Source organism: Aureobasidium melanogenum (assembly GCF_000721775.1).
Source record: "Aureobasidium melanogenum CBS 110374 unplaced genomic scaffold scaffold_5, whole genome shotgun sequence".
Classification (NCBI taxonomy): domain Eukaryota; kingdom Fungi; phylum Ascomycota; class Dothideomycetes; order Dothideales; family Saccotheciaceae; genus Aureobasidium; species Aureobasidium melanogenum.
The window spans coordinates 141,355-163,036 of NW_024470057.1; the positions used below are offsets into that span (position 1 = coordinate 141,355).

At 51.3% G+C, this 21,682-nt stretch overlaps 12 protein-coding genes across 12 annotated transcripts; 6 read left to right on the forward strand and 6 right to left on the reverse strand.

Moving 5' to 3' along the window:
- Positions 1-366: 366 nt before the first annotated feature.
- M437DRAFT_43845 (uncharacterized protein) lies at positions 367-1,391 on the forward strand (the record flags this gene model as incomplete). Its single annotated transcript, XM_041020820.1, has 4 exons — positions 367-502; positions 565-677; positions 758-1,087; positions 1,140-1,391. Coding segments are annotated over 4 exons (831 nt in total), but the record flags the coding sequence as incomplete, so codon positions are not given.
- Positions 1,392-3,606: 2,215 nt separating this feature from the next.
- Positions 3,607-4,561, reverse strand: M437DRAFT_73505 (uncharacterized protein; the record flags this gene model as incomplete). Its single annotated transcript, XM_041026037.1, has 2 exons — positions 3,607-3,750; positions 3,809-4,561. The coding sequence occupies 2 exons, from the start codon at positions 4,559-4,561 to the stop codon at positions 3,607-3,609; spliced, it is 897 nt and encodes a 298-aa protein (XP_040881571.1).
- A 385-nt stretch (positions 4,562-4,946) lies between these two features.
- On the forward strand, positions 4,947-8,461 carry M437DRAFT_64198 (P-loop containing nucleoside triphosphate hydrolase protein; the record flags this gene model as incomplete). The annotated part of the gene is made up of 3 exons (XM_041024381.1): positions 4,947-5,038; positions 5,116-5,777; positions 5,835-8,461. The coding sequence occupies 3 exons, from the start codon at positions 4,947-4,949 to the stop codon at positions 8,459-8,461; spliced, it is 3,381 nt and encodes a 1,126-aa protein (XP_040881572.1).
- A 448-nt stretch (positions 8,462-8,909) lies between these two features.
- Positions 8,910-10,358, forward strand: M437DRAFT_44089 (PLC-like phosphodiesterase; the record flags this gene model as incomplete). Its single annotated transcript, XM_041020852.1, has 1 exon — positions 8,910-10,358. One exon carries the CDS (start codon positions 8,910-8,912, stop codon positions 10,356-10,358), a length of 1,449 nt encoding a protein of 482 aa, XP_040881573.1.
- Positions 10,359-10,477: 119 nt separating this feature from the next.
- M437DRAFT_43474 (DNA polymerase beta-like protein) lies at positions 10,478-12,314 on the reverse strand (the record flags this gene model as incomplete). Its single annotated transcript, XM_041020745.1, has 3 exons — positions 10,478-11,944; positions 11,999-12,171; positions 12,224-12,314. 3 exons carry the CDS (start codon positions 12,312-12,314, stop codon positions 10,478-10,480), a joined length of 1,731 nt encoding a protein of 576 aa, XP_040881574.1.
- A 758-nt stretch (positions 12,315-13,072) lies between these two features.
- Positions 13,073-14,077, forward strand: M437DRAFT_23696 (putative F1F0 ATP synthase assembly protein Atp10; the record flags this gene model as incomplete). The annotated part of the gene is made up of 1 exon (XM_041019060.1): positions 13,073-14,077. A coding segment is annotated over one exon (1,005 nt), but the record flags the coding sequence as incomplete, so codon positions are not given.
- A 121-nt stretch (positions 14,078-14,198) lies between these two features.
- Positions 14,199-14,977, reverse strand: M437DRAFT_43801 (putative vesicle transport v-SNARE protein Gos1; the record flags this gene model as incomplete). The annotated part of the gene is made up of 3 exons (XM_041020813.1): positions 14,199-14,696; positions 14,751-14,864; positions 14,912-14,977. The coding sequence occupies 3 exons, from the start codon at positions 14,975-14,977 to the stop codon at positions 14,199-14,201; spliced, it is 678 nt and encodes a 225-aa protein (XP_040881576.1).
- A 291-nt stretch (positions 14,978-15,268) lies between these two features.
- M437DRAFT_73511 (60S ribosomal protein L35) lies at positions 15,269-15,839 on the forward strand (the record flags this gene model as incomplete). The annotated part of the gene is made up of 3 exons (XM_041026038.1): positions 15,269-15,271; positions 15,333-15,475; positions 15,605-15,839. 3 exons carry the CDS (start codon positions 15,269-15,271, stop codon positions 15,837-15,839), a joined length of 381 nt encoding a protein of 126 aa, XP_040881577.1.
- A 629-nt stretch (positions 15,840-16,468) lies between these two features.
- On the reverse strand, positions 16,469-17,702 carry M437DRAFT_82569 (uncharacterized protein; the record flags this gene model as incomplete). Its single annotated transcript, XM_041027776.1, has 2 exons — positions 16,469-17,117; positions 17,176-17,702. The coding sequence occupies 2 exons, from the start codon at positions 17,700-17,702 to the stop codon at positions 16,469-16,471; spliced, it is 1,176 nt and encodes a 391-aa protein (XP_040881578.1).
- A 361-nt stretch (positions 17,703-18,063) lies between these two features.
- Positions 18,064-18,820, forward strand: M437DRAFT_43789 (RWD-domain-containing protein; the record flags this gene model as incomplete). The annotated part of the gene is made up of 2 exons (XM_041020809.1): positions 18,064-18,134; positions 18,178-18,820. The coding sequence occupies 2 exons, from the start codon at positions 18,064-18,066 to the stop codon at positions 18,818-18,820; spliced, it is 714 nt and encodes a 237-aa protein (XP_040881579.1).
- A 649-nt stretch (positions 18,821-19,469) lies between these two features.
- M437DRAFT_73514 (uncharacterized protein) lies at positions 19,470-20,126 on the reverse strand (the record flags this gene model as incomplete). The annotated part of the gene is made up of 2 exons (XM_041026039.1): positions 19,470-20,048; positions 20,106-20,126. 2 exons carry the CDS (start codon positions 20,124-20,126, stop codon positions 19,470-19,472), a joined length of 600 nt encoding a protein of 199 aa, XP_040881580.1.
- Positions 20,127-21,113: 987 nt separating this feature from the next.
- M437DRAFT_43710 (uncharacterized protein) lies at positions 21,114-21,668 on the reverse strand (the record flags this gene model as incomplete). The annotated part of the gene is made up of 2 exons (XM_041020790.1): positions 21,114-21,491; positions 21,549-21,668. The coding sequence occupies 2 exons, from the start codon at positions 21,666-21,668 to the stop codon at positions 21,114-21,116; spliced, it is 498 nt and encodes a 165-aa protein (XP_040881581.1).
- Between the last annotated feature and the right edge of the window lie 14 nt (positions 21,669-21,682).

Genomic DNA, 21,682 nt, shown 5'->3' on the forward strand with positions numbered 1-21,682 from the left:
GGTATACTGTGGAATCGTAGACACCGTCGCTGCCATTCGTAGGTTCCAGTTGTCTTACGTCTTTGCGTGCGTATAGGGTAGTGAGCGCTACCGATTCCTGACTGGCTCTCTTGACCGAGCAACTTGTATCTGCTTTCTTCTGCGATTCTTCTCACGGAAGGTGCGCTCATTGTCGCCTGTCACATTGTAGCTGCCGCTGCCGCCTTAGCCAGCCAGCACTTGCGAGGCCACTTTCACAACGACGAGAGTTGCACACTTTGTTTGGGTTTCGCTGTAGTCCAGACAGCTTTGCCAACACCTCCACTGATTACAGTATTCTTCCACACAAGGAATTCCCTTTGAGTGCTCTTCCGATCTCAACACAAAATGGTGCGCGCAGGTTCACGAGCCCCCTCAGTGGGGCAGAGTGCGGCAGCGAAGATCCGCGACAGACGCAAAAAGACCTATAAGGTCCAACTCGAACATGTTAGGACCAAGAAGAAGAAACTCAAGCTACACGTCTGTCGCCTTGCCACTATTCTGTCGAGCCCCTTTACTGAACCATCTTGACTCAGGACATTCAAGGCTCTGCAAGGCCGAAAGAAGGCTACACCTTTCTCCCTGTTGGCTACGCCGATCTAGCCGAGCGTTGTAAAGAAAAATCAAGACAACTAGGCGTCGACGTAGCTGTTGTCTCTGTGCGTATTTTCATCTCAAACCGGACTTCTCACAAAGCGCTTCTCCCTACTCCTAGCTCTCTTTCTAACCACATACTCAGGCTGGCACGAGACGCAATGGACCTACCGACCCTCAAAAGCTAACCCACCACGTACACCGCGTGGGTTACCATTTCCGTTCCGACATCTTTGACCAGGCCTGCAACTTCCTAGGCTACCGAGAGGTCAATGGTAAGCTGATACGCGATACTGGTTTTGACACCACTTCTCGATTTGAGCGCACAATTGCACGCTTTGCTCCTCGCCTTGAGCTCAACGCCAACAATCGATCGACCGAACAGAGTACCAAAGTCAAGGAATACATTCGTGAACTCTTCCCAAAAATCCCCGAAGAAGACCTCGAAGAAATCTACAAGCGCGCATGGGAGCAGGTTTGTGCTTTGATATCACCTTGTCACGAGTACACTAATCAACTGGGCTCAGGGCACCACGACCGTAGGTAATGCATCTGACCTATCGCTGTCTAGACAGGTACAGTTGGCCACGATAGCTCGCATCAGGCACACGTACACCGACTACGATAAGCTGCTTAAATTGGTTTCCTGGAAGGAAGCTCGCCAAATCGTCGAGCCCATGTCACTCACGAAGCTGATCGAGTGGCGTGGAGAGAACGACAATGACACCGAGGACTTTGAAGACATCCTTCGAGAGACCATTGTCATCGATGATGATGATGACGAGCTCGACGATGCTGATAGCGATACCGACAGCAATGCTGCTGGCTCGGGAGATGATGGTAGTGACACTAGCTTGGAGATCCTACAACAGACTTTGGCTCCCAAAGATCTGAACGTCGGAGTCGGTGAGAGAAAACGCAATGCTGTCACGTCTGTAGGCCGCGTGGCTGGCAGAGCTTTGCCCGCTGCAATTCAAACCCGCTGGCACAATGCTCGTTTGCAACAGCAGCGTGCCGACCAGGCTGTTATGCCTCACGGCCATGGTGGTCAGATCTCTGTTTCCCTCGATCAGCGAGGTAATGTCCCGCGTAAGATAGTCTCGCATGGGATCGAGTATGTGCGGGTAAGTTTATCTGATTTTCTTTTCATCATGTCATTGGATAGACCATATAACTTTGCGCCTAGATTTCGTCGAGTCCGGAGCCTGAGAAGCAGCAATATCCTCAGCGCAGCATGCCTGGTGCGTGGCCTAACAGTGGCAACTTGCCTGCATCTAACATTCGTCAAGTCCCAGTAATTCACGGTCATCATGTCACTCAATCGACCTCAGCCTCGAGAGTGCCCCAGCACGTTGCTTTGAGTCGTCCAACCAATGACTTGCCTATGTGGGATCGCCTGGAAAGACGACCGATGTATCCAACACTCGGAGCACCTGTTGTTGATTTGACAACCCCTTCCACTTTACGGGGAGGGTACGGAGATAGAATCTCCTACACAGGACCTCCAGAATTTGGTTACCGACCACATGAACAACCTGCGCGCGTTGCCGCCCCAAGAGAGGCGCTACCTCTCGACGTGTATAGACCAGGCATGGCTGATGATGACGTGATCTACGCTGGAGCACAAGTCAGACCTCAGGGTCGTCGCTATGAGCCATACAACTATGGCGGTGCGCGTGAACGGGTCGAGGTGGTCAAGCCGGAGGACTTCCCCATTCCTTCTCGCGAAGAGCCTCATCCTGGATATCCTATCTTGGACCCGTATTCTGAGACGAAGGAAGTGAATGCGAGAGCTCATGGAACTAACCTGCAGACAAGACCTGCCCAACACCAACCTATATTTGGCCAACCAGCATATCCTCAGATGAGATCGCGGACCATGGCAATGCAGGTTGTGCCTCGCCCAGTGCATGGTGCACCAGCTGCAGTACAGCCGAAGCCGACACAGGAGAGAGCCCCATCCGTAGGTCAGGCAGCACCGTCTTTTGGCGCGCCGTCTCCTCCGAGGTTCTTTGTGGGTAGCAGTCACCAGCCATACTATGTGCCTGACAGATGAGACCTGCTCTGTGGACATTTCTTACGGAAATCAGCAAGAAGAGTATAAGGAGCCTTTCAATGTCAAGGTTCTTCCAAGGGTGAGAAAGTCCATGGAGACTTTTGTCGCTTGTTACACATGAAGATCAGAAGATACAGGTTTGTCGGCACTCTCCTCAGACAAGACTTTATGCTAATCTGATGCAGTCATGAGCATTGTCGGATCAGCACACAATGGGTGTGCAAGACCACAGCTGTACGATTGCGCTACGAAGAGGAGGAAATACACTATCTGTGTTATGGGGAAGAGTTGAAGCTGAACATTGTCGAGGAGGAACGTTTGCCTGTATCAAAGGGTTGAGAAGGGTACTGAGTTATTGGTGAAGATCAAGTAAGAGATGCATGGTAGGCAAGGGGGATTCAGCATTCGCATTGTTGGCTGGCAGCATGGGGAGCATTCTAATCAGCATCGGGCGTCGGAGCATGAGCATTTGCATTTCTCCAAAGCAAGCATTGATATGATAAGATTATGGCTATCACACAAGCATTGACTTATGTCGACGTCTGACTACGTGTCTTTGTACAAACAGTACTGCTCTAGGTGTAGATGGAGGAACGAATAGCTTGAAACAACGAGAACAAAACATAAGTCATTCGCTGTACAGTACAATGGAGGTATCACAGCAGCCACACGCCCAAATACACAAGAGAAAAAGGCTCTTTTCCTTTTTTTGTTTTCTCATCCATCCACATACCCCATTTGACAATCCCAGCCCGACAAAGCCCAAAGCCATGGCGCCTCTTTGTAAGACCAGACCACTGATTCACCAGACCATACCAGATAAAGAGAAAGGGAGTATTCTAAGTGTGACGGTTGATATCGATGAGAAACATAGTTTCTCACGAGAACCAGGAATTGCCCTATCCAAGGGGTCAATCTACACATGAAGATGATTGCAATCATGCAGAAGGTTCAATGCCAGCCTCAGCTTCTGCCAAAGCAGCCTTGGCAGATCTGGGTGATACAGGCACTTCGAAGCCATAGACTTCGAGATGTTCTCTGTGGTATCTCTCGACATCCTTGGCAGCGAGGTCTACGTATTTCTAGAGTGGAAACGTCAGTAACCATGTGTGAATAATGTGTAAGATCGTCATGACGAACCTGTTTCTCGGTGGCAGACATAGCCTTGAACTCTGTGGCAACGGTCTTGGAGGCATCGGGAGCGGGGATTCCACGGAAATCACCAGAAGCGAGGCGCTCATTGTGGTATTGGAGGTATGAGCTGATTGGCCTCTTGACCAGACGATCGTCCTTGATAAGTGCGTACTTTGAACTGGTGCTGGCGAGCAGTTTGCGCAAGCGAGCACGGGCAACATTGGCCTCGTAGATCTGAGCAGGGGTGTGGTTGCTGAGCCATTCCTGGAACTCGCGTAGGGACTTTGCATTGAGTTCGTTGACAGAGTGATCGAGGCTTTCTTTCTCGATGGATGAAATGGTCTTGAATTGTTGAGCCAGGACCTTTGCGATTTCGCTCACGGGGCCAGCGACGGATTTGGCGTTCTCCTTGACGTAGACGGACCAGGGATTTAGCTGTCTGTATTTGGGAGGTGTAAGGATTTTGGTTTTAAGCAGCTTGACCTCCTCCTTTTTCTTTTCTTCTCCCCTCTTTGCGTCGATTACGGCCTTCTCTTCGGGGCTCAAGAGCTTGTAGGCAGCCTTAGCAGCGGCCTCCTTTTGGGCCTGCTTAGAGATTGGGGCGGCCTTCTTCTTCTTGGGAGTGGTAGTGGTGCCATCAGCTTTGGCGGCATATGACCTGGTTGCAGAGATAGAAGATGCGACTATCGGTGTTGCGACATGTGCATGAGAGAGAGCAGGGCGGGCGGCCAAGCGGAGCGGAAGACGGAGCACGAGCATTGTGATAGCTGCGGGATGCGCGCGTCAAAATGAAAAAGACCGGATAGTAGTAGCAACTGAATTGGATCGGGTCGTCAAAGCTGGGGCGAGATTGTGCGAAACGAAGGTGACCAGGCCAAGGAGAAGAACAGCGAGACAAAGGAGTTGTTGATGTTTGGAAACAGGAAAGCACGAGGTTGACACCAACCATCGCGACCACCGCAGGAGCTCCCGCCAAGCGCAGCGTCACGAAACTCTAAATCTCGCCCTCCCCGCGAACTTCTGGCTGGCCTCGTCTGACTTGCTAGAGTCCGTCAAGTAATATTTCTCTCGTCGACCCGCTATATATCAGCCATGTCCGGACGACCACGCTCTCCTCCCCGCCGAAGCGGTGACTCACGTCGTGATGACCGTTACCGCAGAGACGACCGCCGTGGCGATGATCGTCGAGACAGACGAGGAGACGATCGCTACTACAGACGCCGCTCTCCAGAGCCCGTAAGACTGCGCCCATTTCCGCCTTCGACATTCCACCGACTCACATATTCGCAGAGAGATCGCTATAGCCAGGATAGAGACCTCATTCCATCCCGTGGAGGTCGTGATCGCCGCTTTGAAGAACGCCCGCTCCGTGACCGCTCGCGCGACAGGAAACGATCCAGAGAAAGATCTCCCGTGAGAGACCGTAGAGACCGCAGTAGAGATAGACCTCGTGATTCGCGCAACTACCGTGACGACTCGCGCGACAGAAAGCGTCCCAGGCGCTCCGACTCAATTGAATCCAGAAGCCGAACTGCACGCGACGACACCAGAGCCTCCGCTTCTACCCTCAAACCTGATACACCGGCCTCCTCCCATGTCGTTGACAAGGCTGCAGAAGAGGAACGAAAGAAGCTCGAACGTCAGGCAAAGGTCGAGGCCTGGAAGAAGAAGCAGGAAGAGAAGAAGAAGCTGCCACAATCCCCCGCTACCCCTGCACATGCTGCCACCCCTACTGACACAGCTGCTTCTTCGCCTAAATCCGTGTCCCAAGACGAACCTCAAAAGGGCTTTGCTGGTGGAAAGTTTGATCCCAAGGCTATTGCAAAAAAGGCAGCGGCCGCCACGGCGAAGCTCTCAGCGCTGGGAAGTGATGTTTCTATACCCGGGAAGTCCAAGACTGCCGCTATTGCGGCTCCTCTTACTGCCAACAAAGCGGCTGACTTTAGCAAGAAATCCTCTACCAGTCATTCCAAAGGTAACTTGGCCACATCTTACCTTCCCATCCGTCGACACTCAACTAAACTGTTTACAGCCAATACAGCAACCACTTCGGAAGCCCTCAAAAAAGGCTTCGGTCTAACAGCGTCGCCAGCCGAAGAGAAATCGACCTCCCAGCCAGCACCTGCTATAGACATGGACGACGAACAAGTCGAACGTCGCAAGTTAGAGAAGCTTCCTACACCCGATCTTGAAGATGCTGGGGATGCTGCGCTTGCTAACCCGAATGACGCTCATGATGACGATGGTGATGTCGACATCGCTGATGCAGGTTCCGACCAAGACATTGACTCTGCTGCACGCCTTGCCGCAGAGAGACGTGCTGCCCAGGCCGCCGAGGCTTCTGTGGACGACGTCGACGCTATGGAGGGTGTTCAGACCACCCAGCCTGCTGATGTAGCCGAAGAAGACGAGATCGATCCGCTTGACGCTTTCATGAATGGTCTTGCTGAAGAAGCTCCCAAGCCTACTCGCAAGTTCACAAAGACCAAAATTCGCGAAGTCGAAGATGTTTTCGGTGACCAAGACGGTGCAGACTTGGACGCAATGGGAGAAGATGCTGATGACATTCTTGCCCAGGTGGCCCAGAAGAAAAAGAAGAAGGAGATCCCCAACCTTGACCACTCCAAAATCGACTACGAGCCGTTCCGCAAAGCCTTCTATACCGAACCCTTGGAGATTGCTCAGATGTCTGAAGAGGAAGTCAGAGACTTGCGCTTCAGACTCGACGATATCAAGGTACAAGGCTCAAAGGTACCTCGTCCCGCACTCAAATTTGCACAATTTGGTCTCGGTACCCAGGTTCTGGATGTCATTCGTGATCTTGGGTTCGATGCGCCCACTCCCATTCAATCTCAGACTATCCCTGCCATCATGTCCGGACGCGATGTCATTGGTGTAGCCAAGACGGGCTCGGGCAAAACTGTCGCATTCTTGCTGCCCATGTTCCGACACATCAAAGACCAACGCCCGCTGGAAAACATGGATGGTCCCGTTGGTCTGATCATGGCTCCAACTCGTGAGCTTGCAGTTCAAATTCACCGTGAGTGCAAGCCTTACCTCAAGGTCCTGAATCTACGCGCTGTGTGTTGTTATGGTGGTGCACCTATCAAGGACCAGATCGCAGAGCTCAAGAAGGGTGCTGAGATCATTGTTGCAACTCCTGGCCGCCTGGTTGATCTTCTCGCTGCCAACTCTGGAAGAGTTACCAATTTGCGCCGTGTCACCTATGTCGTGCTTGATGAAGCTGATCGCATGTTTGACATGGGATTCGAGCCTCAAGTTGTGAAGGTTCTCACCAACATTCGTCCTGATCACCAAACAGTCCTCTTTTCAGCCACCTTCCCACGTACTATGGAATCACTCGCTCGCAAAGTCGTCCACAAACCTGTCCAGATCACTGTTGGTGGTCGCAGCACAGTCGCCGATACCATCACTCAAAAGATTGAAGTGCGCCCTGAGTCTACCAAGATGTATCGTACTCTCGAGGCTCTGGGTGAGCTTTTCGAAAACGATGAAGATGCTCGTGCTCTGATCTTCGTTGAGCGTCAAGAATCGGCAGACGACATGATGATCCAACTACAGCAGAAAGGCTATCCCGCCGTTTCAATTCATGGTGGAAGAGAACAGATCGATCGTGATTCTGCCATTCAAGACTTCAAGAGTGGTGTCATCCCCGTCATGGTTGCAACATCTGTTGCTGCTCGTGGTCTAGACGTAAAGCAGCTCAAGCTAGTCATCAACTACGATTCACCTAACCATCTGGAGGATTATGTTCACCGCTCAGGACGCACTGGTCGTGCTGGTGAAAAGGGCACAGCCATCACCTTTGTCACCCCCGAGCAGTCCAAGTACTCCGTGGATCTGGTCAAGGCATTGAAGATGAGTAATCAGCCAGTACCAGAAGACTTGCAGAAAATGGCTTCAGACTTCCTCGAACGCGTCAAGGCAGGCAAAGAGAAGGGAGCCGCTATTGGTTTCGGTGGCAGAGGTATCGAGCGCTTTGAAGAACAGCGTGCAGCCGAACGCCAGCGCGAACGCAAGGCTCACAAGCTCGAAGGCGAAGACGATGAAGATGAAGAGGAAGATAAGAAGGCTCCTGAGGAGAAGATCAACGTCGTCAAGAACACCGGCTCGCCTGCTCCTACAAACGCGAACGTACCTGGTGTTCCAGCCCACATTGATCTCAATGCTGATATCAAGGTTCACAAGACTGAGACCCCTGCACCCACAAGCAACCGTCCTCTAGATCGTGTTGCTGCAGCTGCTGCAAACATTAACTCTCGTCTCGGTGCACGTAACGCGACTCGTCCTGGTGTTCCTATTGATAACAAAGGACCTGATGCTGGAGCCTACCACGCGACTCTTGAGATCAACGACTTCCCTCAAAAGGCACGTTGGGCCGTCACGAACCGCACCAATGTGGCCAAGATCCTCGAATCTACAGGAGTGTCCATCACTTCGAAGGGTAACTTCTATCCTGCCGGTAAAGATCCTGGTCCTACCGACGCCCCCAAGCTTTACATCCTTGTCGAAGGCGATACAGAGCTACAAGTCACTCAGGCTATGCGCGACTTGCAGCGTTTGCTCAAGGAAGGAACGATTGCAGCTGCTGACAGCGAGGCGCGCGCGCCTACCACTGGTCGATACACTGTCACTTGATTACGATGAAACTCAGAGATCGCGAATCTTTCAGTTCTCTACACAGGTAAGCACGGCGGATCCTTGTTTTTTGTTGCCGCCACCGCTCTCTGAGCATTTGACAAACCACGTACAAGATGTTCATAGCATTGCGAGAGTGCAGAACTGTAACCATAAGCTACTTGCCTAGCAAAATCCGCAGCTTCGTATTGTTTTACTCGTAGCCAGCCTGTAGATAGTAGAACAAATGAGAAACGAAAAATGATATGCCAAGATGCTCTTCGAACCTCTGGGGCTGTACGACGCGTAACAGGGTACGCCTTCGGGAAGGCACAACGGCGGCGGGATTCCGACGTCACTTGGCATGCCGCCGAGAACCTGATTATATCTCATCCTTGTCCTTGAGAAATACATAAGACGTGTCACGATCTGACATCTCTCGTACTTTTTGGTACTGTGCACCGCCATCATGGGTCCTCCACCACTTGCAATTCGCAACCTCAGCTCAACCCCTCTGGAGCTCAAGGTCATTGAACGCTTCGAGACCCCACACGTTGATGAGCCCAAAGGTTTCGCCAACATCACTCGCAATGTAACTCAGTTCGTCGTGTCGAACACCACTGGCAATGTTCCTCCAGAGGGTCCTGACTTTGCGCCGTTGACTGCCAATGCGCAAAGCTATGGTCAACAAGAAGTGTCAATCCGTATCGACCCTTTCACCACCAACAGGACGGATATCAACACTGCCGAAAGATCAGAGAAGGATGTTCTCAGACTGACTTTCGAGCACGATGGACAGCGCTATCGTGTCGACACACGCACGACTAGACAGTCTCAAGAATTGATTCCTCTGGATCCTGACCCGAGGAAGCAGTACACGGCCATCTGGATCGACAAGGAGAGTCATTTGGCCATCTACTCTTCTGCAAACATGCATTGCTGGATGAAGGAAATGGCAGATGCGACGCCACTTTCTGGTCTTTCTATCCCGGGCACGCATAACAGTCCTACGCACCACAAGGCACTGCCTTCAGTTCGTTGCCAAGCGGTATCTCCCAAAGAACAGTTACGCAATGGAGTGCGCTTCTTCGATATCCGTGTGCAGCCTGAGAAACCCGAGGATCCTAATAATGATGGTCTCGCCCTCGTCCACGGTGTCTTCCCCATTTCCTTGACTGGCACAAAACCCTTCCGCAAACTCGTCAATGACGTTTTCGACTTTTTGCGTGAGAACCCTTCGGAAACTTTGATCATGAGTTTGAAACGCGAAGGCCCGGGCGAACATACCGACGAACAACTGTCCAATATCCTCCACACCCACTACGCAAACGACCCAAACCTCTGGTTCACAGAACCGCGCATCCCCTCTCTAGGCGAAGCTCGTGGTAAAATCGTCCTCATGAGACGTTTCGCCCTCGCCGAACCTCTAACCCACGAACACGATGGAAAGGGTTGGTGCCTCGACGCCCAAAACTGGGCTTACAATACCCCCTGCGATAACCACGGCTCAGTATGCGTCCAAGACTTTTGCGAAGTCCTCGAAACCGAAAACATCAACCAGAAAATCGGGTTTTGCTGTGAGCATTTCGAGAGGGCGGGGGCACAGGTGTGTCCTGTTCCGGGGATTACTACTGATGCCGTCAATCCTGTTCCTCCTGGTCCATTGTACTTGAATTTCTTGTCGGCGAGTAATTTCTGGAAGGTCGGGTGTTGGCCGGAGAAGATTGCTGCTAAGCTCAATCCGGCGGTTACGGAGTTTTTGTGTGTTAAGCATGATACTGCAGAAGGTGATAACAAGGGAGATGGTGGTGTGGGTATTGTGGTCACGGATTGGGTGGGCAAGGACGGTGATTGGGATTTGATTAGGTGTATTGTTGGTATGAACTCGCGCTTGGAGCTTAGAGAGAAGGGGCAGTAGGGGGTGATCAACGAAAAGCATGAGATATACGAAGTGAATGGATATATGCTGTCTGTAGTAAAAACAACCCTTTTCCGTTTGTTCATACGTTCATGCTCATTGGCTTTTGCTTGTTCAGACTAGCAGATCCTGTGCTCTGGTGGTCTCCAGGGTACACCCAACGCCTCAAAGATCTTTCGCTCATCCTTTCCCTCCACGAGCGTGCCCTCGCTCAGTTTCTCCCTGCCATAATCCCTCAATACATCCTTGTAGAGTCCACGCTGGTTTAAGCGCATTCCTTTCTTGCTAGCCAGCAGCCTCATACTGCGGTTGAAGATGTCATTGCCGGTAAAGTAGAGCAAGGCTGCTCCGAGCTCTTCCTCCGGTACGAGGAGCAAGTCTATACGACGCCAGATACTGCTGTCAGGCAGACAGGAAGCGCCATGCCATTTGGTGCCGTCAGATTGTGAGGTTTGTGCCAATGCAGCAACCAGGAATTTCTGTTTCGTGAGCAATGGCACGAGTCGGTCCATAACCGTCTCGCGAATCTCGTCGATGGATGCTCCTGGTTTGGTGATGAGTAGATCGATATCGCCAGAGTCTTTGGCACCGCGGCGGTATGATCCCATAGTGTAGATTTTGTATCCTTTGTTTAAGCCTTCGAGTGCTTGTTTTACTGTTGCAGCGTGTTTCTCAACCTCAGCGCGAGGCACACGACTGTTGAAGTCATCGTAGTGAGCAATGCCGATGCGTTGGTTGTCTGTCAGCTCGGCCTTCTGAAGCAAATCATCGAGTGTTTTGTAACCTGCACTAGCCCATCGCTCTGCTGCATGCAAACCAACACCATATATCTTCAAGAATCTGTTGAGGATTTGTTGTCGCTCATCCATCTTTGTAGAGTCGAGCTTGCGCAGGTGACTTGTCCTGACAATTTCTTCGATCTTTTCTGCTATCGAGGTGCCAATGCCATAGACGCGCATTGCTTCCTCCTTGGTCGTCACCTTGGTTGGGTGCTTCCTCAATGCCGAAATGGCTTGGCGATATGATTTCGAACGCCACTGGTCGCGAGTTTGATCGTAGTAATCTGCCAGTTCTTGCAAGATGGACAAGGTTTGAGCATTGGGTCCTCGATCGCCACTGCCGCCAGTGTGTTTGTGCATGCATTGGAATTTGTCTTGCCAGTTGCTGGTTTTGCGTCTCTTATGACGTTGGTCATCTTCTTCGTCGTCAGATGCAAGGGGGTGTGACTCTTTGGCCTCCCTAATGGCTGAATCGAGTTCATCCTCGTCCTTGTTGACCTCTTGCTGCTCGTCGGCACCAGATGGTGCAGGAGGATTTGATGACGACGCGGCAGAGGAGACCATATCAGGACTCGCTTCTGGCTGAGGGGTTAGGTGGTAAGAGAGCGCTGCTGCCTTTCTTTTCGCAGGCTTGAGTTTCAGAGACACGTCAGACACTTGAGATGGACCCGACTGGGGTTGTGCCGTCGAAACAGGAGCAGGCATATCGTAGCCCTTGACTCTAAACTCAATACTCGATGAATCGACCAGCTTGTAGAACTCCATACATGATGGCGGGTAGTTCTCGTTGACTAGAATAACGCCAGCCTGTTTCTATCAGCCCAATCGATCCAACTGAGCGGAGACTGAAGTATGACTCACAGGCAGCTCGTTGATCTTGAGATATTTCAACAATTGTGGGTAGTCATATTCTTTATCAGTAATAATGTGAGTGACGGTGTCGTTGAACTCGCGCTGCCACGATGCGCCATACTCTATGGCTCTGATGATCCTCTGACTGCGACCAGGATGTGTATCGCTGTTGGGAAAGAAGTCTAGAAACTCAGTATCTTGTATAAGATGAATGTATGTGTGTCTTCGACTCACAGAAGTAAAGGTTGTTAAAGATGCGTTGATCCTCAGGTACAAGGTTGATCTCGGCCGGTTGCTTGCCCTTGCCTTTCTTGTTTTTGATCATGGGGATAGCGGAAGAGGCAGGTGGGGCAGAAGAAGAAGGCGGCATTGTGTTGTTCACAGGCCTTTCGAGTGAAGATACTCCGATAACAGTATGATGATGTTGTAATGGGGGAGTGTCTTTGACTATAGAATTAGAAGCGCTGAACTCGTCCAGAAGCTCGAGAGGTTTCTTAGTCCTCCTAGGATTTGGACGTTGCTGAGTCGACTGTGGAAGGGATAAGTGAATGTTTGAGACGGAGCGTGCGAGGCTGCCTGGAGGTCTGCCTGGCGTACGACGCGAGCGTGAAAGGGAAGTGGTTGGATCTCCGAGAGTTCTTCCCTTCACTTGTTGAAATGAAGCTGCAAGACCCTCATCTTGTACCTCGTCAGATTCCTCGTCTAGGGCATACAGTGCGTCAAAGGCAGCCCTCTTTCTGGTAGCGGCATTTTGACGATGCTGAGCTGCAATAATGTTGATTACAGCACTGCATGGTGAAGAAGACATTGATGTATATGTTAATTATTCTCGTCGAAAAACTATTCGAGTATAAAGAACTGTTATCCACCTGGAGTCATCTCAGATTCAGTAGTAATCACAGCAATTCCTGACATCGTGGCTGATGGTATAGTTGAAAAGAAGCAGAGAGAGAGCTGGGAGCCTTGCTGATCGGCTCGGAGGTCGTCGTCCACCCCACAGTTTGGGCGAACAAATCTCGAGACTGATCAACTTCTTGTTGTCTCCTACTCTAGACTCTGTCATAGATATATTTTTCACCGACCATGGCAATCAAAGCACCGTCATTATCGTGCTTGCGAGTCCTTCGGGCGTTGGTTACATCAGAGAGTAACCAAGTCTGCATCTCAGCAACTCGCAACTATGCCACCAAACCAACACCATCCACTGCAACACCCACCCAACCCTTGAAATATACACCACGCGAGAAAGAGAACCCCGAAGATGATCCCGTACCAAAACCTCTGGAAAGGCCCATCGGAATGCCGCATCCCCCTAGAGCTGGTGAGAACACTGGTATCGACACCCGCAGCTGGAAAGAACGCAGAGACGATTTCGTCGATTACGACAAGCACCTTGTGCGCCGCAAGAAGCTGAGCGACACTCTATACCGTCCTTATTTCCGCGACTTCAGCGCAATGCGTCACTTCAAGGGCAAGACGTTTCTCTCTCCACAATCTGTATTCAAGGCCGAACATGCCCTTTGGTTTCCCAACTTGCGTGGTCGCACTATAGAAAAGGACTCTACCAAGAACGCGGAAAAGAAAGACTTGGTAAATGCATTGAAGGGAAAGATCAGCGTCGTCAGTATCTTCTCATCTGGCTGGGCCGAGAACCAGGTTGCGACTTTCTGTTCCAAGGAGAAGAACCCTGCGTTACACGAAGTACTAGAGCAAGAGAAGGCAAGAGGCAAAGCAGGACTTGCTCAACTAGTCGAGATCAACCACGAACCCAATGCGCTCAAGTGGTGGATCTTGCGAGCCTTTGCAGGCAGGTTGAGAGCTATGCGACCCAAGGAGGACTGGTCCAAGTACTTTTTGATCAGACGCGGCATTGAAGATGACATTAGAGAGGCCATTGGTCTGTTGAACAGCAAAGTTGGCTACGTCTACTTGGTCGATGCTGAGTGCAAGATTCGTTGGGCAGGCAGCGCCATCGCCCACGAGCTCGAGCAGGAGAGTTTGGTCAGAAACCTGAAGAGAGTTTTGGCCGAGGCAAGAAAGAACAAGGAGTCTCCAAAGAGCGAGAGGACCGACAGCGTCGTCGAAGCCACTCCTCAACAGGTCTAATGATTTTTTGATAACAAAATTCAAGACATTCAAAAATGTTCTCCCCTCCCAGTACCAGCGCTTGCATGCCCCTGAACTCCTAAACTCCTTGCAGTGAAATGGTCTACGAAAAGTACAGGAAGATCAAGAAGCAGAAGGCAATGAAACTGCCCATAATTATACCATCCCGCCTCTTCTTGTTGCCTATCCTGCCAATCAAGCTGTTGATACCAGGCACTTGGCTGGCCGCTCCAACGATGCGACGGTTGATGCTGGTAAGCGTTTCCCTCTGGATGCCGAACTGCTCGTTGATGGCATATGCCTGTGTGAGAACGGTGTCGGTCATGTTGTGACTGTTGTCTATGCGACTGCGCTCGTCCAGCATGTAGTCTGCCTCTGCTTGCTCTGGATTCTGTGCACGGTATGCGTTGATGTCATTGCGAACGTTGGAGAGGAGGTTGGCGCGGTCTCTTTGGTGGCCGATGTTGGATTTGAGGCGATCAAGCTCTCTGTGGTGTTGCTGTAGAATTTCTCGATGACGGGCAAGATTTGTAGACTTCAAGGCGGAAGCGGTAGGTTCAGAGTCGAGCAGGCGCGAGAGTTGGGAGATGAGGGCTGAACGCTGTCAGGCATCAGTCTATTTGAGTTGAGGCGATGCATGTGGAGCTGAGATTACCCTCTCGAGTATGTCTTGTAGCTGAGCTTCTGTTCGTTGTTCATCTTCGTCGGGTTTGGCAGGAATGTTGCTCATCGATGCATATTGGGAATAGGTGTGGAACAAGGCGTCCGTCTAGGAAGTGTTAGCTTGCTAATGATTTACAGCAACAAAGTGACTACCTGAGTCTCGAGCGAGCGAGCCTGTTGTCGCAATTGCGCCCAGCTGCCAGAGCCAGAAGAAGCCATCTTGAAGGAGTTGTGTTTATTGTACAAGCATATGGTCCAAGGGCCAGGTCCAAAGCGACGCTTCACATGCGCGGACCAGAGTTGCGCATGCCGTTACGCAAGAGAAGCCAGGGTTGCCGGCTTGACGGATTGAGTACCCCAGATCCACGTGACTGTTGGTCGGCACGCCAAGCGCCTAGCGCGCCTTCCTTTCGAGACGCACACGGGCAATTTGGAGAAATTCTGTCGCTGTCGCTTCGTTCAATCTCTTGACCCTCTCGCACCGTCTCATCCTACTAACTCACAGCGAAAATGGTGCGCACCCTCAGCATACGTCCTATCTGTCATGTCGGAATGCTGACAGAATTTATCGCAGTCTTCCGCTAAGGTCAAGGCCAGCCAGCTCTGGAGCAAGAACAAGGATGAGCTCAAGACTCAGCTCGAGGAGTTGAAGGCCGAGTTGGTTCAGCTCCGCACCCAGAAGATCGCCGGTGGTGCCCAGAGCAAGCTCACCAGAATGTACGACTGAACTTCCCGCATCCCGAATCGAAACAGAAAGAGAAGGAATCAAAGGAAAACATCGAAAAGACATACGCACGCACACGATCCTCGACACGAACAAATTTTCTGACATGCCCTTGCCTATAGCCACGACGTCCGCAAGTCCATCGCTCGCGTCCTGACCGTCATCAACATCAACCAGCGCTCGCAGCTGCGCATCTTCTACAAGAACAAGAAGTACCTTCCCCTCGACCTCCGCGCAAAGCAGACCCGTGCCATCCGCAGAAGATTGAGCAAGGAGGATGCTTCGCGCGTCACCGAGAAGCAGAAGAAGAAGCAGATCCACTTCCCCCAGAGAAACTACGCCGTCAAGGTGCGATAAATCTTCTATCTGGACACAAACCGTCAGCCCTGTACTGACATTGTTCTTCTTCAGGCCCAATAAATGGTTTCGCCCAATCTCTTCCGACTTGCTACTCCTCTCCCACGTCCATAGTGGAGATTCCTTTTTTCTTGGTTCGGCGAACGGCTCTGCGAGGAACGGGTTATTATCGCGCTCAACACTTCTTAGCCACAATGTAGCCAGCATCAAGGAAGACCAACCAAAAAAGCAGCGCGCACTTTTTCGGCGTTAAAAGAAAATGACAAGCTGGGGTTACCAAACCAATGATCCAATGTTTTACGCACAACACAAAAACTTCTCTCATTGTTCGACCAAGTTGTTTTCGCATCGCACACCGTGAAGTCGATATTGCAGCAAAGACTGTTCTGGCTACCGCATCCATATCATGATCACCTGGGCTCTTCGAAATCTCTCGACAATATCTTTACCTAACCCGTGCTCGCAAAACGCAACCACTTATTCCAGTAATGCTCATGCCATCTTAACATCATTCGTAAATTCCTTTGGTAAGTTTTGAAGAATTGTTTTTCAGGTAGTCATAACGGAACCGACTCCGTCTCTTGTCAATTGTGAAATTGTTCTATGGTATCAAGATGGCAGAAAACCCACTACATGCCAGCCATCTCCTCGTCGGCATCGGCTGCTTCATCATCCTCGTCAATGCCTTCCCATTCGTCATCCTCTTCATCCTCCTTGCCCTCCTCTGGCGGAGGACCAAGAACTTGACATTGTGCCTCGACCAATTCCTCAGTGTGCTGCTTGAGTCTCTCGTCTTCATACTCCAAGACTCTGTACAGTTTGAGGGTATTGAGCAACCAACTCCTGCTTGCTCTCAACGTAGCCAACAACTCCTTTGCCTGTTCAGACTCAGGGTTGTTGACGGCATCGCCGAATTGTGCCTTCTTCTTGTCTGCCATGAGTTGTAGGCACCAACCACCAAGATAGCAAGCCTCGACACTTTGGTCGTCTTCCAGGGCCAGACGCTCCAAGACATCCATGGCTTCCTCTTCCATCTCGGCTTCCATCAACAGACGGGCCAGACTGACGCGGTTAGGGAAGTCGGGGACTGCAGGGTCTTCGGGCTCGAGGTCTTTCCACATGCTGATGCTGCGTGTCAAGGCGGCGCGGGCATCTTCGGGCTTGAGTTGCGATAGACGGACTGAGGCTAGTGTTTGCAGCACCTCGGGGCTATCGGGGTCGACCATCATGGCTTCTGTGATCAGGGCTTCGCATCGTTGTTCAGCGTCTGCTTCCCATCTGTGAAACCGATGTTAGCGACCGCACACTTTCTTCTCAGAGCATGACCAAGACTTACGAAAGATCGGTCATGTACACCTCGACAACACCACACAAGGCATTCGCCAACTTTCCTCTCTTCTCCTCCAACTGCACCTCAGCAGTCTCATCTCTATCCGTCAAAGCCTCCAATTCAGCAATCTCCCTCTTCAAAACGCTAGCTCCACGTTCAAACCAGCCAACACTAGCCGCACCACCCTCCTCACACAACTGCGCCATCCACAAGAACTTTTCCGCGCCACCGCCCACAGCCTCTGGAACAGTGCCTTGCGGATCCACCTCTACAGCTTGCATGAAGTAATCGCGAGCAGCGTCTGCATCGCCCAATTCAATGCAGATTTCTCCAAGCAGGTTCAACGCTGGCAAAACGGCATTGGGGGTTTGCAGGCGGCGGACCAGCACCAGCAGGTTTTGGGCGTGTTCGAGGGCTTGTTGGGGTTCGCTGGTTTCGACGCATTGGATGGCGAGGTCGTAGAGTTGTTCGGGGGATTCTTTGGGTTGGGAGGAGGAGCTCTTGGGGCTTTTTTTTGATTTTGTCTTTGCCATGGTGCTGGTTTCGACCTTCAAGGTTCTTTTTGTCTTTTTTTCCTTGTAGCTTCAGATGTTGGTGTTGATCAATCTAAGGTGGTGTTGATGGGCGTCGCTCGGTCGCACAGTCGTGTAGGAGCTTGAGACCAATCGTCCAGACCAGCTGATTGAGTGTCCTGAGATGGTAGAAAGTGAAAGGTATAAAGAAAGTCAGAAATGCCTTGTCCGCTACGCGCTTCAATCTTCGAGAAAATTTGGAGCACAGACCTCCATCTCGACGTCAATTGTTGCGAACCCGCGAACTGCCCGCTGTCAGAAGCTGAATTCCTCTGTTCGAAGAAATCAATAGTACAAATCATACACAACACACACACACGCCATGGGTAGAGAAGAACAAACAGAGGAGCGCGAAGTCCTCGACTCCATCTTCCCTGAAGAAATCACAGGTCCGTTGACTTCTGCACCTAGACCCCCACCAGCATTGCGCTGACAGAAACACAGACATCTCCGACACCGAATACCGCGTATCGATACAACTCGAAGTGACCGAAGACGACGAATCCACCGAAACACTCCCTCCAACCCTCATCCTCTCCGTCTCATATCCCGAGGACTATCCCGACGTAGCTCCACGACTAGATCTCTCCGCCCCGCCAAACGCTCCAAAGCACAAGTACCTAGATATCCAAGAAGACAAGGCGCGCTTGCTAGATGGCCTCACCGCAACAATCGAAGAAAACCTGGGTATGGCGATGGTGTTTACCCTGGTCACCACCCTCAAAGATGAAGCCGAGCTCTTGATCTCCGAACGCCAAAAAGCAGTCCAAGCAAAACGAGACATGGAAATTGCAGAAGCCGAAGCAGAGGAAAACCGTAAATTCGAGGGCACAAAAGTGACGAGAGAGGTATATCTGGAGTGGAGTCGCAAGTTCAAGGAGGAAATGGCCGAAGCGAAGAAGAAGGCCGAAGAGCAGAGAGAGGCCGAGGAAAAGAAGAAGAGGGGTGGTAAGGAAGAGAAGAAGATGACGGGGAGAGAACTGTGGGAGAGTGGTATTGCGACCAGAGCATTCGTTGACGAGGATGACGATGGCGCCGATGCTCTCGAGGCTATGAAGAAGCTCAAGGTCGAGGCATGAGCGCTGACCCCCTCGTCTTGGATCGAAACACGGAAAGGAGAAACAAAGGTCAAAAACTGTGCCGCCACTGTCTCTGAGCCAGATCTCTCAAAGGTGGCTGAAGCTGACAGAGGCTACTTGCTTGCCTGCTTCAAGATATGTTGAACAGATTCCGGCGTCATGTCGAAATCTAGATATCGGCTTGCGACGTAGCTCCCTTGTGTGGCTGTCTAGAAATCTGCTAATGTACATACAAACCATTGGACAGCACAGGACACCAAACATATTGACGATTATCATGATATCTTCCTCCCCCTTACGCTATCCGTACGTCTGCAAACAATCTTCTCCATGGCAGGGTCACCAACATATCTTAATTCATCATATCTCATTGAGTGTGCTCTGCTTGTTTGAAGCAATGAAGAGTCTTTCACAAGTCTTTCACGCCTTCAGGGGCAGGCCAGGGGATCATGCAGTAGTTGTGTCAAAAGCACATTCTTTCGGGTGTGCTTTGAATTTGGATCATTATCTAAAAGTACATCCATATCTCAGGCTACCTTGAGCCATCCATCAAAGCCACCAGTGCTCTGGATAAAAAGGTGTAGGTCATGCATCTCGTTCGTAACAAGGTAAACAATCATATCAGAAAAGAGAAACATCCATCAACTCTTTAAGCAGAGGTGTCCTTGAGGACATCAAACTGGCCATCGTTGGAGACACCCTGCTGCTTGGGGAGGGCAGCGTCGCCAGCAGACTGCTGGGCATTGCGCTGCATGTCATTCAAAGCAGAGCGGCCTGGGTCGTTCTTGCCGCCAATGTCGTTGTTGAAGGAAGCGTTGGGAGCATTGCTGTCAAAGCCGCCCTCGGAGATGTTCTTGCCGTGAGGGGCCTGGCCTGTGGTGCCCGAAGCGTTAGCGGTGGATCCGGCGAGGTAGGAAGATGTCGGTGCTGGAGGCGCGCCACTGTTGTTGCCGCTCAATCCACGTGCGGCGTTCAGCTGGGCTTCCTCGTTCCAGCCTTCCAATGCCTGGCGTGCTTCGGCATCGGCGGCGGCGTGGAGGGTGGTTGCGCCAGAGGTGTCCGTGTTGTTGGTTGTCGTCGAGCTGGAGGGTTGTGAAGAGGCGGCTGCGTGGCTGCCTTCGCCGAACGTGCCGCCCGCCTTCAATGACTCTCCAGCAAGAGAGTCCGACGTAACAGTGCCGGCCTTTTCGACCTTGGGGTTATTAATACCTTCGTTGGTGTTGGTGACCTGTTCATTGAAGTTAGCAATCTGCTTCGTCGGCGGATAGAAAACGGCTCAATGTACCTTGGTTCCGGAGGAAGACATGATGATTGATGTGTGAGAATTGGTTTATTGGATAGACTTGCTAAAGATTGGTTGTATTTGTGGATGAAAGGTGAGAAGAATAGCTTCCTCTGCTGCTTTTTGTTTGCTTCCTGAAGCTCTGCCTTCCTCATAAGCTCCACCTATTGCGTAGAGATACCTTGCCTTAGGTACATCATCTCGACGTAACAACTACATCTGCCCATCCAGAGAGGTGACCACGCGATTCGTACATCCGTTTTGCGACATGCGTGCATCGAGATCGTTACATCATCCGAGCTTAACCCCACCTAAATTTTGCTACTTGAGTAAAAGTGCCCCGCACCTGATAATGACGCCCATGGATCATGGTTCTTGGGCGAAAGGGAGATTGCTCAGCGGACTGACTCTCTCAGAGAAGCCTGATGTTAGAGGTGAAAGAAATTTGGTGACTTGATGGTATAGGCCTCAGGCACTGCTGGCTGTCCTGTTGGTTGTGGTTCGAATAGACAGTTGGAGGCTCAAAAAGTTGACCCACTCACATCCGAAATGTTAATTTCGCCGCAACTTGTCATAACCTTTTTGAGGCAATCCACTTCTCGTGGCAGAGATTTCGTATTTAGAAACGTTGAGCCTCAATATATTGTTGAGAAGAAAAGCTCGCTCTGCTGCTTGAAGCGGTATGCGCTCTACCTGAAGTCGCTCGATATTTTCCCAAGGTGGGAGCTTTGACAGGATGCATATTACACGAGCAGATAAACATAGGATGAAAGTTTGAGTACGTTGAAATTCATTTTCATTTCCCAAGCATTGTGAAATGCTCATTCGTGATTATTTGGATATATAATTGATAGTCCAATAGAATGCCTTGCGCGCTCATTCGCAAGGAGGTATAGTGTAAACAGAAAAATAATTCATTCCCTCATGCAAGCCATCGCCCTGAAGCGCCCTGCGCCAGGTACAACCAGATAAGCTGCGTTTTTGAAAAATGAGAAATCGTCAGAAAGCCATTTACGAGGCGTTGGAGGGGTCGTTCTTGGGGTAGCCGTAGTCCTGGCCGGTAGTGTCGGCAAGACCAGACTTGCCCTTGGCCTCACGGGTAACGGCATCGTTGGGGATACCAGAGAGGCCATCCTTGCCCTCACGGCCAACGCCCTGGCCAAGAGTGGCATCAGCGCTTCTGGCAGTGCTGTCGCCAGTGGCGGGCTCACGGAGAGCATCGTTGCCGTGGGAGAAAGTGTCGGAGACACCACCAGAGCCGACGTTGACGGTGCTGGCATCGGCGGAGTTGAAGTCGGACTTGGCAGGAGGCTGGTCGGGCAGGGGAAGGTTGCTGCGGCGCTCCTCGATAAGCTCAGCCTTGTTCTTGTCGGCCTGGTCAACGATGGACTGATACATGTTAGTTCATTGATATTCTTAGTTCTGATCCAAAGTGAAGTTACTGACCTGCATGGCAGCGGCGTTAGAGTCGGCAGCGACGTTACCGCCGTGGGCAGCAGAGTCACGCTGCTCCATCTTACGGACGTCCTCCTTGGTGTAGTGGAAAGTCTGCTCGGTACCGGACATTTTGATGATTTGTT